The 17,545-nt window shown below is 40.7% G+C and overlaps 1 protein-coding gene across 1 annotated transcript; it reads right to left on the bottom strand.

Annotated features, from left to right (window-relative positions):
* Positions 1–1,074: 1,074 nt before the first annotated feature.
* Positions 1,075–14,283, bottom strand: bmf2 (BCL2 modifying factor 2). The gene is made up of 4 exons (XM_023297023.3): positions 14,129–14,283; positions 10,213–10,452; positions 8,626–8,843; positions 1,075–4,787 (listed from the first exon to the last, which is right to left on the bottom strand). Exons 2-4 carry the CDS (start codon positions 10,427–10,429, stop codon positions 4,671–4,673), a joined length of 552 nt encoding a protein of 183 aa, XP_023152791.1. The 5' UTR covers positions 10,430–10,452; positions 14,129–14,283; the 3' UTR covers positions 1,075–4,670.
* Positions 14,284–17,545: the final 3,262 nt, after the last annotated feature.

Genomic DNA, 17,545 nt, shown 5'->3' with positions numbered 1-17,545 from the left:
ATAGTTCAATGAGGATAATTCATTTGTTTTTCATAAAAAATGCATGTTAAAATGTTTTTTAATGTACACTGGAAAGACGTACATATAAAATACAATAGTTTTACATGATACTGATGTGTTTAAAATTGATTTTAAATTTTGAAATTGTTTCTTTTTATGGAGTGATGTTGATAAATTTACCCAAGACACCTCTTCTGTTCAGGGTGGGTTTGTAAATACATGAAAGGAACCATTTTCATTTTATATGTTGATTACATTTATTAAGCCAAGCAGAAGAAGTTTCACCCCGAAAAATACTTTCAACAATATTTTGGGGGGATTTTTTTACTTTAAAATGGGCCAGTTTGAAACGCAACATAACAGGAGGGTTAATACATTCCCTGTGTGGATGCAAATTTGAGAAGTTGTAAGTGTTCTTTTTGGCTTTTTCATCCTCATCAGGTTTAACTCTTCATCCATTTATTTGGTTTATGCAAATTTAACAACACTAAATTCAATATTTGTGTTGTTTTTTTTAGCATACTAACATCTAAACCTAGCATTCCTGCACTCATAAGTACACTTTAATGTCTGAATGATGTTGCTGAGGCCTACATCCTGATCTGCCAGAAGATTTTAGCCTTATTTTCGAGAAGACTTATGATTTGTTGACCTCCTTTAGGAACTTGTGTATTTATTTGTATTTTACATCTTGGTGGCAAATAAAAACTGTTCTCTCATTCTTTGTTTCCCTAATGCAGGGTTTTGATTGGAGTTTGTGAAACTAGGACATGCTGTTTACATGGGCAAATGCAACACCAGATCATTGCTAATTACTAATTAGGTTTTAAGATGAAGCCTAGTCAGACAAGTCAATACCAATAACAGGAACCAATATGAGGCCTTATGTCAGTTGCAGGCACAATTTTGTTCCACAAACACAACAAATGTGTGTCAAAATTAAGACAGTCTGTGAAGAAAGAAGAAGAAATTAAAAGAGAGCTGACTGTTTACTTGCTTAGAGGAAATCTGTGTTGGAAAATTCTTTGTTTTGGTGTTTTTGCATTCAGCGAAACAAACAAAGCACAACCCGTATGAATTGTCCATAAAGTTTTAATGAAAAAAAACAAAAAAAAAAAAAAACAGCAATGTACCCATTTAACAACAAAAAAAATTAAGAGAAATTGTAAGATTTTTGTGAGCCAAGCTCTTATGTACAGCATATTGCACTAGAAAAAGAACAAACATCCCTCCCGGTCCTCGTCCAAACCCCTCCATCGCTCCAACGTCCTGCACCGTCTGAAGACTGTGCAGGAGAAACAGAGCAGTCCCAAAGATAACACAGTCAATGCTTTATCAAAAAACTGCTACATCTGGACTGGGTCTCACTTCATAGGACACATGAATGTGAAATCCTTGAGACCACTCTGAACGCAAAGAAAGCAACGTCTGAAATAAGTTCCACTGTTTCATTTCACGTATTAAAAGAGATATTGTGGTTTTTCACTCCATTAAATTACATTCAAATCCTTAGGATACAGATTTTTTTCAGGAATGTTGGACATGCATTTTTACTCCATTTACATATATTGAAAAAAGCCCTTGAACTGAGAGTGACACAGCAGACTTGGCAATATCCAAAATTTAAAAAAAACAATGCCACAACATTGAAAAAGAAAACGCAATCATAGAAAAAGCAAAAAAGTCATGTTGTTGTAGTTCGTTCGTCATCGTCTTCTTACAAAAAGGTATGGAAAAAATTTTGCTAAAAGGTTTTCTTATAAAGATAGCAACGACAGCTGTGTCAAATTCATGTCTAATGTATAAAAAACACCAAATCACAGCACTTGACAGTAAAGATGCACTCTTTTCTTGGATATTCAAAAACCGATTGAAAAAATTTGATAGCAAAGACACTGAAGGTTGAACGTAGAACAAATGTTTTCACTTGAGTCAAGGTTGCAACAGTGGTTGGTAACGGCAGGCTCAGATCAACACCACACCGGCTGAGTGGCTGTTCAACCCATCTCAAATAATACTGGGCACCGTGGTGGCTCATTCCTCCTTCAAACGTAAACCCGCAGCCCTGCTAGATTGTAGATAATAAAGCACAAAAACCCAGACGAGCCGGGCCGATCCAGCATATTACAGATCTTAAAAAGGTTTCAAGAATCTAGAGGGGAAGTTCAGCACAGGAGTAGAAAGAGAGAGGCGCAAAATACAGTATACAGATAAAAAATAGTTTGTTTTTTACAGTGCACGTTGCAAACAGTCGTTTCTGATATTGAAGAGAAGGTTTTGCATGGTGAAACTCGCCGTTCGTGCTGAGAGATGTCAAAGGTTGAGCCTGTGCCTCGTGAGCTGATGTGAGAAATCAAAAAGATTCTTTTTTTTGTGTGTGTGTGTGTATTGATCTCACAGAGCCCGAGTGAAACGAGAGCAGTGACCAGTGACTTTGGGGTAATTATGCCAAGTGTTTATGATGATGATGTGGCAGGTCTGTTACTCACAAGGCACGTTTTGTACATTTGATTGTCTGTTTTGTTTTTTCTCCACGTGATTTGTAAAAGACTCACAGCATTCGTGTGAGAACGCACGAGGCACATGGCTTTAGTCCAACCTCCCCACACACAGGCATCAAACACGCAACCCAATGCACCTCGACAATGAGAAGAAAAGGACTGTACACACTGAGATAGCATCTATACAGTAGCACTGGGCAAATATACACAAAATAAATTAGAATAAATTATCTCAAAGAAAACCAAAAACTCCTTCTTGTTAAGAAACAGGGAGTAGTTAAAACGTGACGAAGAAGCTTTTGGAGCGGAGATGAGAGAGTGTGTCACAACTATCTGAATTGGCTCAGCGTTCAGTGTTTGCAGGAAACAAACTTTTGGTTTGGCTACTCCTGTAGTTTAAAAAAAAAAAAGCAAAAAAAACCCTGACAATCTGTAACACACTACCATGGCAACGTCGAGTGAAAATGCTTTGGAAAATGTAAAAAGTCGAATGAAACGTCTGCGTCGTCTACCGCATGAATGAGAGACTAAAGCAGATGTTTTTATCAAATCCTGCTCATGAGTAAATGTCGGATAATTACTGCGGTTATTAACTACTCCCTGAAGAAAACATAAAAGCAGAAAAAAAAACCATCAGTGTCTTCCAAAGTTCATATCATGAATCTACAACAGACTGAAATAATACATCAAATGAGGAATTTTTTAACATCATATGAAGTCCTTAAAGACTTTACATTTAGGAACAGTGGCTATGTCGTCACACTTCACGTGTGACCAGACGTGTCGGTGTGTGAATAAAAAACGGGTTTTAAACTGTACAGAAGCTGTCCTGACTAAAGTGGAGCAGAATGTACCACCGGCGGTTTGAGACGTCTCACGCGTTTGAGCACATCAGGGTCCAAATCAGTGCTTCAGACATTTACACCTGGAGTGAAATAAAATAAAAATGCATCTCTGTGACCCCAAAACGTTTCTGTAACAAAGAAAAAATGTGTAAATTGTGGTGTACTACGTTGGTAATATTCTGGGAAATGTCTCCTTCCACTGGCTTGAATATTGCTCACCCCTTAAAATGCCGACGTCATCTCATTCACAGGCGACCCACAATGCAGCAGGGGGCAAAAACAAACAAACAAACAAATACAACTGCGATTGTCAACTCAGCCAGAGGAATAAATCCTGGAACTCTTTGGAAAGTGATGACGTTTCTCCAAAGCTTCTCAGCTGTCTGATTGTTTCCAGTTCCCTGATTGTAAATCCCACGAGGTGAGATTTGTTCAACTTTGTGCTCATTTGGTTTCAAAGTGAATGCAGAGATTTGCAAACAGACGAACACGTGGCCCACGAACTGAAATCACGACGTCGGGTCTGAGTATCTTCAGCACACCTAAATTCAAGTATACATGCTTTAAATCAACGGCGTCTGAATGTACGCAGCGGGTCGGAAGGTCACCTCTAACAACATGAGTGGTTCTGGAGACGGAGATGCTGATGGGTGACGCTGTAAAAGATGTAACGTCCTCGTGTCTACAGTGGAAGCTGAAAAAAACACGAATCTAGACCGACCGACGGTGTGTTCTTACACCGCCACAATGTCACGACAACCATGTTTGAATTAGCCAGTGTGGAGCATTAAAGGATAAGTACAGGGCTTATTGTATTTCAGAGAATAAATTAGAAGTGTGCCTCGAGTCCTCAAGGTTTTAACTCAGTAACTTCTGCACAAAAATGTCCACAGTCTGTCACCCAAAGAAGGGCCCAATCTTAAAACCGATCTCTTTCCTAACGATTTTTCTTGATGCAAAAAGAGTATGTACTGTGGCAGGAGAGAATAAGGCATTCCCCGGACTGATGGAGGTCCTTCAAGACTTGAAATACCAAATAAAAAGACCAGTTTACTGTACAAAATAGGTAATCTTACAAATATTTCGAAAATATCTCTTCAAACACAATGGCTTCTTCTTTGAGAGGCAGAAAAAAAACAACAAAAAAGTTAAAACAAAACAAACAAAAGAAAAAATTTGTAATCTGTCTCCGTCCAGCGGTGACCAGTGTCTTCTTCATCTCATCTTCATAGATAATAGAAAACAAAATCCAAACCCGTGTTCCATCTTACAGTGCCATCTCTTAAAGTCCGATTCCGAGGCAAAGGGCCGGCAGGAAGTCCCTTCATCTCTGCGCTCCTCTCAGACGGGGGACGAGGGCCTCTCTTGGAAAAAAAAAGCCAAACAGGGCCATCGTAAGGCGCATCCAGACAGGCAGGTTTTGTCTCTGATGCCTCATAAACTGCAAGGAGACAGAAAAAAAGAGACATAAGTTATCACCATCTACAAAGGCTGCATGTTCAGAAACCTGCTGCTAATCACTGTGCTTGCCACGTTTTAACAGTTATGAAACGATTTCGTCATAACAGGTTTCTGAGGTGAAGCCCTGTGAACTGTGGTAAACCCTGGGAGTTGAAAGCATATGACCAAGTCGACTGGATGTTTCCACAACATTAGCTTGTGTCTCGAAAACATGTCCATCAAACACGCATACCCCAGAGCAGCGCAGCGCTTTTTTCTCCGGGACTTTCAGAATCCACCTGTTGTCCGTAAGTGAAAAAGTTGATTAAAATTACCAGGCTGTCCTTGCAAAACACACATCTTTAACCCACTCATCTTCAGTGATTGTACTCCACTAAATGCTGCGCTTATTGACTTCTCAACAAGAAAAGCACTCAGAAAGCGTAGTAGTCCGCCAAGGGTGCTTTTTCCTTGTATCCTTTCCAACGGATAAGTCCCGATAACCCTAGCTCCTTGGTGGTCTAGTGGGCTGGGTTCGATTCCAGGTCAGGAAATACCTCTTTACAGAATTTCCCTCTGTGGATTAATTAAGTCTAAGTCCACAGCGGTGGATTTGTAGTAGGATCACAATCATGAGATCATTAGCAGGCAGCTGACATAGTGTTCACTTGTAGTCATAGTTACAGTGATGCCATGCCGCTACCGTGCAATGACACAGAAACGAATTTGTTTAACAAATCCGTGGATCCAGACTATAAGCTGCATCACTGCCAAAATCTAATCACTTGACCTTGTTTCATAAAACCTTCCCTGAAAATTTCATCCAAATCAGTCAGCCTGTTTTTAAGTAATGTTCCTAACAGACTGACAGACAAACGAACGTCGATCGTCCCATAACTCCACTGAATTTCTTGGTGGAGTAATTAAAGATGATATCACGCCAAAGAACTAGGCAGCTAAAATTAAAATAAAGCAAAGAGAGACCTTCCCTGAAAATTTCACCCAAATCTGTTAGTCCATTTTTGAGTAATGTTCCACACAGACAGACAGACAGACGAACAAACGTACGTTGATCGTCACATAATTCCGCCCTGTTCCTTGGCGGAGTAATAAAAAGCTCAAAGTGCAATGCTCTTGCGATTGTAAAATCCACTGAATAATTACCAAAACAAAGAAAAGCAAAGCCGAAAACCTTACTGAGGTGTTCAGCCTTCGCGGGCCGCAGACGGATGAAGGGGTTCCTGCTGGATCCTGCCATCTCCCGTCTCCCCCGCCTCATCTCTGATCCTGCACAGCTCCCACGGGCTTTCTGCGCTCAGATATTGCAGCCTGTTGCATAAGCGTTTCTTGCTACGATCCGTTTCCCTCGCTCTCTTCATCAAGGTCTCTACCAGCGCAGCAATCAGAGTTCGCCACAGGCTATTTGATGCAGAACAAGCAGACTGAACTGAACTGAACCAGCACCGCTAAATGTAACCCTAATTGTCCTTAATTGCCTTAATTCTACACTGCTAAGCTTATTTAAACAGTACCCTGGTGTTCCACATGAACCTCGTCTTTCTGTGCTCATTTGTGAGGTTAATGTGGATTTTGTTGGCTCTTTTTTGTCTCATTGTACCCCAAAATATTAAGAAAACTGACTTTACTCCTTCACTCCCCCCCCCCAAAAATACAGTACCAACAGTTTATTGCCTGCAAAAGTAGTCAAAAGTGATGGAAGTCTGCTTCACGTAAACAAAAACCCACACATTAGCCCACACCGGCAACTTCTGCTCGGAGAAGCGGAGTCAAAGAGTCTAACAATAGCGGCGCAGACAATGCAGAGAAGTGATTGGATATCTGAAAGGACAACTTGTGATTATTCTCCCTTTGGAATATTCCTACAGCAGCACTATCAGATTCTGCAGGATGAAACCAACCTCAGCCAGACAGCAGACAAAAAAAGAAAAAAAAATGCTCTCTCTTATCTCGTTGTCACAGAGTTGCAAACCAAAAAGACACACAGAGAGACACACACACAGGCGGCGGGACAACTGAGGTATTGTGGGTAGCCGTCATGTTACTGGCTGCGTCTATAAGTGCGTGAGTCAGACTCTATTTTTAGCCGAGCACATAAACAGCCGGCCAAGTCTACCCAGACACAGACGGAGCTTGCTTCCCTGTTTGCGACGGTCGCATCCACCTCACCTGATCTCCTGCTGTCTTTGTCAAAACTTTCATTCTTTATTTCTGTCCCCCTTTTTTCCTCACTTTCTCCATTAACCGCACAGTTGAGAGCTTTTCAAAACACGGCGGCCACACCTTGTTGGCAGAGCAGTCGCAAAAGCAGATAAGAAACCTACCTGTCCCGGTTTATTTGTACTTATTAACTAAAGCTCACGGACGTGACTACTCGGAACTCTGAGGACAGACAGTAACTGCTTTACAAACACTGGAGCACAATTAAGCACTTATTGTGAATTACACAAGGGAAGTGTGCTGAACTTTTTACTGAGGAGCTTAGCAAACATTGAACCTCCACGCTCCAAACACCCAAAACAGTTCAAGTGTGAAGTTCGACATAGAAGAAAACACGCCACAGGTAACAAGGTCGGTTGATTTTACAGCATCTTTTAAATTACAGGACTGAGACAAAGGGACAAAGGTATTCGGTCAGAAACTGTGTCACTCCCAGATGATGGCATAGTCTTTTTTTTTTCTTCGTCTGTCTTTGTAGACCAGGAAACATAACCTAATACTCCCATTAACTGTAATGACATGGTATCAGTGGCAGGTATACTGTGACAGGCAGCATGTTCTACAGCCTTCAGTGGTTCAGATATCACTGGCCAAACTGAAAAATAACAACAGAGAACAATGAGTTTTTTGGTTTCTTAGATTCGTATCTTTCATGAAGCTGGAAAATCACGCCTTATTGATGATTTCAGGGGCTTTTTTTCCTTCGGTGTAGCCAAGAAAATGGGTGAATCATGGTAAAAAGCTATTTGTAGCCTTTGTGGGTTGCGGTCGTTTCGACTGGCAAAATCTCTTTCCTCCCAAGAGTGAAACACAAACTGGCACCAGGTAGCTTCGATTTACGTCTCTGAGGTTGAAGTGACAAAACACGCAAGCACAAGTCAACAAAATAAGAGTTTTAGTTCTTAGTAGGTCCTTAAACTGTTTGTCCGAAGCTGCTGACATGTCTTAGTGACGTGCAAAATGTCAACATCAGCAGCCAAATAGAGCATTTAGTTATGATTCACTTGTTCTTGGTGTTCACACTGTTTGACCCTATTCAATATTAGCCCATTTATGATGGATAATCAGCATATCTGACACTAATAAATGGATGATTTTTCCTTACATGAGGTTGCAGAGAGCAGAGACAGTATATTTTTCAGATTTTACACCACTTGTTTTGGGGAAAAATATCTGATGTCACACAATGTCGTGTCCTACTTTACATGAAAACGTGACAGCCTTAAAGATTTGAATACACGTTATTGAAACTGAAAATAACACAGGAAGTCATGATAAAAAACAACGGTAAGTGGTAAAAAATATATATATATATATATATATATACAAACACAGTTTAAAAATGTCCTAAAACCACTATTTTCATTGATTTGACCCAAAAAATCAGTTTGAGTTTGTGTATTTTAGGTTACTTTCGAAAAAGTCATTCAAATTTTCGGCTGACACTATTAAATTTAATGTCTTTTTACTGCAATCAAATGTCAAAACGGGTCAAATTTGACCCAAACAGTATGTAAAGGTTAAGATTGAGCTCTAGAGTGTGGTGTTTGAAGTGGACGGTTTATCGTGGATCTGCTCCACAGCTCAGCAGTGAGGCTTACCAGTTCAACGTGATCCTGGTGAAACTTGTCTCCAATCTCCCGAAGTTTACGACCAATCTGCGCCTCCACGCTCACCCCCACCTGCTCCTCGGGCCTCTCCGCCATTCTGTCATTGTCTTCCCCTCTGCCCTCTTCCTCCTCCTCTTCAACCTCCCTCTCTCCCCGGTCCTCCATGGGCTCAAACTGAGCAGGAAAATGTGAGCGCAACCCAGCGTTGCCTAAAAGAAAAAACATCCAGCTTCTTAAAACCTGGGTTTCTGAAATGCTAAGACGTCGCTGTCGGTGTTAGCGCCAAGATGAATGTAAGACCAAGTCGTATTTAATGTTTGTTTAAAGTAGTTAGTAGTTTCAGTTCGGTAAAACCACTAATGTTTTTCTTTTTGAAGCTAGACTAGACAGCGAAAAGCCTCACAAACTGCCTACAGCCCTGTGATATCTATCTTGTTTGGCATTAATGGCCCAAACACAGCTGTGTCTGACCAGATTAGTCAAAAATACAAAATAAACATGCTCCCGTAATGGCCTCTGAAACCCTAACAGGTTATATCAGATCTTCTCGTGACTGGACAAATTACAAGCTAAGCGCTCGAAGTATAACTGAAGAGTCCACAAACAAAAAAAAGGGGGAGAGTGTTGGTAGGAAGAAAACTCAAACACCTTATTAAATCAACAAGGTCCTCAGTGAACTGCTGCCTTTTAACGGGCTGTGTCACTGGGTTTGCTCACCGCCTCTGGCATGTGCTTCTGTAATCATGCCACTTGGAGGAAAAACATTTTTTTATGTTGTCATGTGTGCAGAATGCCGTGCTATTCTCTCACAGAGGGCCATAATATCTCGAAGAAACTCAGTGCCCTGGATTGTGTTTGGGGAGGAGACGATGGCATCGAGCCAAGTGCATGACATCCATTACTGGCTCGATTACAATGAGTGTCAAGGTAATAACAGTCAGTGGTATTTATGTATTGGTGACTTTAAACCCAGAACAATCTGCACCTCTCACACGCTGATACCGAGTCAACAAACAAACAACATTCTACTTCAACATTTGTTCAATTCAATTAGCGTGATGCACACTGATTTGATTAGCCATGGGAAAACACCATTGGATTAAAACTGATATATACATATTACATTAGTGTTGGTATGCACCTTTATGTGTGTATGAAATTCTTGTTGTCTGTTTTTACTTCTCGTGTAAAATCCACAAAACAAACTGGATGGAATGCATGTTGAATTTAGATTAACAAGATGTTAACAGATGTAATACCACACAGAAAAGTGTTTCATAGAACTGCATGTTGCTGAAGTCCTCAGCATGGATGTTACACAACAAATGTACAAGTAAGTGGAAAATGTTTTTTTTCCCTGTCCACGTTGTAGTGATACTTTAAAATTGAATCTAGTAAGTTAATCACACCCACATCTATTCATCTGGATCTCTGAGGACAGCTTCCAGTGAGGAACCTAATACACAAAGAGAGTGACTAATAGCGAGAGCTTACGCTGCATGTACATCATTCAGCGCTGTACATTCAGCCTCTAAACCCATAAGCCCGCATCACTTGAGCAGGCTCACCCCTCCTTACCGTGAAAGGGTATGTGAGGCTGCCGATGTAAGCCGCAGGGCAGCGCGTTGATGCTGTTGTTGTTGTGGCTCTGCGACGTGGACACAGCGGCAGTGACGGCAGCGAGGGCCTGTCCAGCTGCGATCTGTGTGGCGCGGTCTTCGAATTTGACGTCCCCAAAGGACGTTCCCCGGGGCTGCGAGATGGGCCGTGACATGTCCTCCTCCTCATCATCCATTCGACGCCTCAGCGGTAAATTCCCTGGAGAGAGGAAGGGGACACAAGACGGAAACTTTAGAATGAGATTACAAGTAGTTGTGTGCTCGGAGGTGTAAATATAATTGCATTTGCAGGACCATGTTTAACTGGTACCTATTATGATCTTTAGCTTGTGGGTAATTTGGGTGTGATTTGTTTTAAGAATAAATAAAAAGTGCGAAATATCATCCTGCTATCATGGGAAACTTTGCCCTCTGGCACCCTGTCTGCATTAAACAGAAATAAATCATTATAATGCCCAGGAAGAGGTCTGTGGAAACACTGAAAAGACACAAAAACAGGTGGATGGTCTCTGACACAAAAACAGATCTGCAAATTTACATTTTTTTTTTTACATTTATTTGGATGGGACAGAGCATATTAATGAAGGTACAATCTCACAACAGCTTATACAAGATTGCCATAAGTAAGCCGGATTTAGCACAAGGCTAATTTCCATCCGTTGTCGAGGGTTACAGACGTATAAAAGCAATATATTAATACAAAAACAATGACAGTAAATTAATTCTGGCTGGGTCAAACCTACTTTAAAGTACTATTATTTTAGTAAAGTGCTGCCATTAAGTGCTTATAGTGAATGTGTCTGTTTTTAAAGTGTTCTCAATGTTCACAAGTTTGATTGTTAATCAGCTGTGCCTTATACTGTCTCTTAAAAGTGACAAAGGTGGAGTTTCTCTGATAGCTATAGGCAGAGTATTCCAGTTTGTGCAACCTTTAATAGATAAGGCATTCTGTGCAAAGAAGGACTTACTAAATTTTACTTCACAATCACCCCTGCTGGCTGATGTTGTATTAGTAAAACCACTTGTCTTGATGATGGTGGGGCCATCCCATTCAAAGACTTCCACTGTTCAAAAGTTTGGGGTCACTTAGAAATGTCCTTATTTTTTGAAAGAAAAGCAATTTTTTTCAATGAAGATAGCATTAAATGAATGATAAATCCAGTCTAGACATTGTTAATGTGGCAAATGACTGTTCTAGCTGGAAACAGCTGATTTTTAATGGAATATCTCCATAGAGGTACAGAGGAACATTTCCAGCAACCATCACTCCTGCTAAATGCTAATCTAATGCTACATTGTGTTAGCTAATGGTGTTGAAAGGCTCATTGATGATTAGAAAACCCTTGTGCAGTTATGTTAGCACATGGATAAAAGTGTGAGTTTTCATGGAAAACATGAAATTGTCTGGGTGACCCCAAACTTTTGAACAGAAGTGTAAATATTAAGCAAGCACTTTTAAATAATTTGAGAATTGATATTTCTCTAAAACTACATAATAACGAAATGACTGTGGCTTGTAAAGAGAGGCAGCAGACATAGAAGATGCAACTGAAATAAAAATCTGTTTTGATATAGTGATGAGTAACACCAGGCACCAAACGTATGGAAACACCCTGTGTAGGGGGACCCAGTGGGCGGCTAAAAACGCTACGCCAGACCTGCTGCCCTCCGTAGCATATTTCGCCAAGCTGTTCCTGATAATGTGCCAAATTGTAAAGATCCACTGGAGACGTTTTTTTTTTTCCCCACCTCAGAATTACCTTAATCTGGACAGTGTTCCACACAGCAGGAGATTAGGTTCCTCTGCACAGTTTCCACCGCTCACCACTAAGACCTACACTCATTGTTCCCTCCCTCCAAACCACACAATCACTGGACGGCCGTCTGTCCACACCACAAATCTGCACACACAGCAGCATGGAGGGTGTGAGCGAAACCCCAGTGAAACTGGCGTCCTGGCTACACTGTCATGTGTCGCGTGCAGCACCCGTTTCAATAGGGAGATAATGAGTTTCACTCCATCCTCAACTGTGCCGACTGAACGCAAACACTCGACCCGCTCTTCCTTGTTGGCCACATGCCAGAGCCTGAACGACTGTTACATCTTTTTGTCAAGGGTGTCCGTCCTGTACTTTTGTTGTGTAAGTGGAGACAAACAGGCTGGGCTGTCAAATGGAAGAGTTGAAACTGGATACACTGGTATTGTGTTTACGGAGCATAAGGTCCCAGTCAAATATTATTGTGTAAAAGTGTTATATCATACGGAGTCAAGGAGGGAAACTACATCTTGAACAGCTGTGGAAAAACACTCTGATTAACAAGGCCATGTTGTTACTGTAAGATGCATATGTTTAAACAAGACAATATAATTAGTGGCCCCTATTCTTCCCAGGGCATTAAGAATGGTTTTCTTCCATTTCGCCAATGCATGCTAATTAGCTGTGCTACTGAAATTCAAAACAGTCTTAATTTGTATTAACTTCTCCTCCGGGCAAATTAAGTACTATATTAATTAACGCTATGCCAGCAGCAACTGTGCAGCAAGTTTCACTCACATCAAATGTGCACCTGTGTTGTGTGTCAATGCCACTGCAAGCCCTGTCTTGAATTTCCACTGGCAGCCATCAGAGGACTGGCAGTATTACCATAGTGTCAGACACATAAAAACAAACATAGACAGGGAGACACACAGAAAGGAATCGTGCACACACAAACACACAAACACACTGCCTGGGGGCTGCAGGGAGGCCTGGCAGCAACCACAGTGCTGGTCAGAGGCTCAAAGCTCCAGCAGAAAGTGGCTCCCTCTGCTGCACCATCTGTGCACGGGCTCTCCTCCATGCAAAGCCCGGGTTGGGGGAGCAAACACAGTGAGCTCAGCTGCTGTCTCACCCACTGCTTTCATGCAACTAGGAATACATTTCCCGTGGATATCAGCGTGCAAATGACATGCTCGAGTAAAGTCATGAACCCACTTATCTTACAACTAGAAAAAAAGGACAAGAGCATGCGAGATGAATTATATTTCTGTTGCATCTAAGTTCGAATGTGCTGTAACTGCACAGTTAGACGAATCAGCTGACATTTACATCAAGTTTGCTCATATGGGGTCTCCGGAGCACCACCGAGGATACTGCCGCGCTGTATCCGCCTCAGGAGCACTATATCCCGGGCAGCCAAGCAAAGTCCGACCGCTCATCCCTCCACACCGAACATCCACAAAACTGTCATCTTATATTACAGAAACTTATCGAAGCAGGTACTAATCGAAATAATACCAACCACAGCTGAAGTTGTGACTTTAAACCAATATACAATCTATATATTTTTTGTTTTTGTTTACTAGCCACAACATACACTAGCTTACTTTCAACCAGCCAACTAGTTGTAGCTCGGTTGTTTTATTCATCCTAACTCGACACTTTCTCCTTGTTTTCGCCTCACAAGTGTCAAAACAAACACGAGAAACACTCAAGATATCAGTGACTTGCGTGGAAAATACACGGGCGAGTCGAGGCGCAGTTATTTTCTGGTGCTAAACTGCGCTAATTACCTGTAAATAGCGTGTAATGAAGAAGGGGGGAAAGAAGATCGTGAAACACCGGGACGGGGAGCTGTGTCCGTGGGAAGCAAGAGAAAGAGCCGATAGGAAAAAAGGAGGGTTGAAATACATCTACAACCGCTCTCCTCCGCCTGGTTAGTCCCGTCGCCGTCCCGTCTCTTGCCCGGACATGCCCGCACATTTGTGGGTAAACTCCCGCAGCAGACGGAGCGGTTCGGAGCGGGTGTATTATTATTTTTTTATTATTATTTTTAAATGTGTGCCTGTGTTTTGTGTTGTTCTTTTTAATAAACAAAGAAACCGCTACACTCACCGCCAGTGAACGCGTTTTCCGTTGTGCCCGGTGGTATCTTGACAACTCCCCGTTACCTCCGTGTTTCCTGCGGACTGCGGTGCTGCTGGAGCCTCGTATCCGTGTTCGCATCACCACCGCTCATGGATGTTTGCTGACTGGAGCGGTGCTTGTTGTTTTTTCCTCCCCACCACCTCCACCCCCCCGCCTCAGCCGCCCGAACGTTCCGCCCTGAAACGCCTGGGCCCGCCCCTGCTTAATAATGTGAAAGGACCGGGAGCAGTTGTTATGCAAACACGACCACACCGAGGAGGCTATAAAATGCGCTTATTGCTATAAAAAATCCTCTTATATTTAATTTAACAAAATATTTTTAGCAAGTAGGTAGTGACGGGAGAACGTAAAGTAAAAGTAATGCCTGTAAAAAAACAAAAAACAGAAAAGGAAATAAAAATAACCTCAAAAATAATGCATGAGTGGTTAAATGTGCTTAATGTACCAGATGTAAACAACTTATAAAAATTATTATTTTATTATCTTCATTTAAAGCATTTAATTTTTTACACAGTGATTGGTGTTCAAATTTGTAATTTAAAAAAAATAAAGCTCATTTTATGCACAATCGCAGCAAACCTAACAGTCAAATGACAGAAAATAAAAATAAAAAAGCAAAATGAATCAATCATTTTCCATTTAGTTGCTCACGGCTACATACCCGTGAAGTATTAAAAACGCGATTAAAAAAAAGAAGCCGGCTTACACCAGATATATTGAATTTATTCCGTTTTGTTGTTAAGGGCGAAAAAGAACATTTAAATTAAAAAATAAAAATAAGGCGCCTGGCCCTTGAAGAGAACATAAGCTGGTGACACGCCGCCAACCAATCAGAGCGTTTGTTTTGGTCCCGCCTTCTGTGACGTTTATCCTGACACGTGGAGAGGGAAAAACACAAACCCAGATGAGACATGTGACCGCTCTCAGCGCTCTGCTCAGCTGATTGGGAGCCGCTGCTAGATAAAGAGATTTTACCCACCCAGTTACCGGGGTCGATGCGATGCTGATGAGTTTCTGTCACGGCAGCAAATAGATTCACAAATGCCACTGTGACACACGGGTGTCAATGAATAGATTGTAAAATGTAATTGTGAAATGTGTGTCAGGGTACTATTAGACTTAGATGACTTTATTAATCCCTGGAGGGAAATGAAGTTGTTACAGCAGTGTGGACATACAAAAAAAAAGGGGTAAACAATAAGACAACACAAGGGAAGTGAAGGTAAAAAAAAAAGAAAAAGAAAAAAAATGGCTAAATTTCATAAATTTTGCCAGGGTAAGTAAACTTATGAGCCCAACTGTAAGAAAGTGCAGACAGGTTTTTTTTTTGTTTGTTTTTTTTTTTTAGATTTTAATGTCATGCAGGCATTGTCAGGGAGATATATCATAGCATAACATCCCTTATTTACCATATGTTAATACTTTATATTTTGTTTATGTTTATTGTATCTTCTACTAGTGATTATCATTAGATTATCAGACTCAGTATGTGAACACATATATGCATTCTGACCCTAGTGTTTTTTTTCCTTTCAAAGTACTTATGCAAAAATAAAATGCACGTGAATTTAAGCAAGGGCATCAGGTTACAGAAGATTTAGTGCAAATACTGACTCTTCATATGCCTGACGTAGGTGCATGGTTGTGCACTGGAACAAAAAGTAATGTGTCTGGGACGAGATACTTTTTTAAAAAGCATGTGACAATGCAGTATAAACAGTGGATTGGGGTTCATATTCAGAATGAATTGCTGTGTCTGGTTGATTATGATTTCGCATATAAGACGCACGTAAAATCATATAAAATATGATGCAGTTGCCCAACACTTTGGAAAAGCCCATTTCACATACTGGGTAGTTTTATTTATGATGCTTTAAGTACATTTTGCATGTAGAGTTTAAACACAGGACTTCTACCAGCAATGACGAATTCTTTCTCAACATAACATAACATAACATAACATAACATAACATAACATAACATAACATAACATAACATAACATAACATAACATAACAACATAACATAACATAACATAACATAACATAACATAACATAACATAGCATAACATAACATAACATACACTCATAAAGACCATATACATCATGGCAGTCGTAAGTTTCCAGTTACTCCTATAACTGTGAATTTTCTATAATGGAACCACTGAAACACATGTATCTTTGTCACAAAAAAATTGTGCATTTTGGTCATTTTCTAGGTTAATTATAGGTCTTCTAAAATATACACGCAGCAACTTCACTCATCAGTTGTGGTGATGTAGAAAGCTGTGTTAAACAAATTTTCTTAGTGGCATGGCCTTTTAAATTCTCATGTGATTACTATTGACTACAGCTGCTGACTCCTCTGAGCCAATTTAAATAGGGCCCATTGGATGCATTCGTTAAAAAAATTAAAACTGACATGATATATATATATATATATATATATATATATATATATATATATATATATATATATATATATATATCACCATCCACTGAGTTGATCGCTGTTGTTATTCAGTGTCATTCGATGACTTTAAACATCAAATAAAAGTTGATTGTGAGTAGAATACTTGTGAATTGGCTGGAGTCCTCTCTTGCTTTATTACTTTATTCCTTATTAATATATATATATATATTATTATATATATATAGAGAGAGAGAGGGAGAGAGAGAGAGACTTCTACCATTGAACTAACATGACATGTTATGTGATGTTATATATGTTATAACATAAATAACATAACACAACATAACATAACATGCATCCTGACACCAGTATATTGATATAAACACAGGACCACTTTCAGTTTAACCCCTGAGGGTGCTACTCATGGTATCCTCATCTGATGGATCCAAAGTGACACTTGCATAAACAGCAGCCATGGCTGTTGACCCTCATTGTAGGCTGGGGGCACGCCCACGCATGGCATCACTCAAAAGAGGAAGAGGGGAAAAAAACACAGTGAAATATAGTCTGATCTGTGAAACGGGGTTACTGAGTGCAAAACAGCTAAGGAAGGAGAGTGAGACTATTTGATCCATCGTGTGAGTCAGATTTTCCCCAAGAGACAATTTGGGGATGAAAGCAGATGCTGTTGCCTTTGCACGGATCACCAGTCATTGCTGTGCCCAGTGTTATGTTTTCACACTGCCCCGCTCCTTTGTTGTACAGCTGGTAATGTGCGAAGGCTGATTTTCTCGACTTTGCACAAAATTCCCATGCACAGTTTGTTGGCAGAGTGGCAAACAACCCCTGCTCAGCCTTGTTTAAGCTGCTGCTCCACAACTCCCCACCCCCCATCCATCCAACCCCCTTCCCTCCAACCCTGCAGTGAAAGGGACCCCACCCAAAAATGGGAAGAAGAGATCAGATGGTGCT

Source organism: Amphiprion ocellaris, chromosome 12 (assembly GCF_022539595.1).
Source record: "Amphiprion ocellaris isolate individual 3 ecotype Okinawa chromosome 12, ASM2253959v1, whole genome shotgun sequence".
In the NCBI taxonomy this organism is placed as follows: Eukaryota; Metazoa; Chordata; class Actinopteri; family Pomacentridae; genus Amphiprion; species Amphiprion ocellaris.
This window is presented reverse-complemented; position numbering and strand designations above follow the sequence as displayed.

Excerpts from the sequence above, each read along its gene's own strand:
- bmf2 (XM_023297023.3), bottom strand. The coding sequence starts at position 10,429 with ATGGATGATGAGGAGGAGGACATGTCACGGCCCATCTCGCAGCCCCGG. Across the intron at positions 8,844-10,212 it reads GCCTCACATACCCTTTCACG|GCAACGCTGGGTTGCGCTCA; the intron begins GTAAGGAGGGGT and ends TTTTTCTTTTAG. Across the intron at positions 4,788-8,625 it reads ACCAGGATCACGTTGAACTG|TTTATGAGGCATCAGAGACA; the intron begins GTAAGCCTCACT and ends GTCTCCTTGCAG.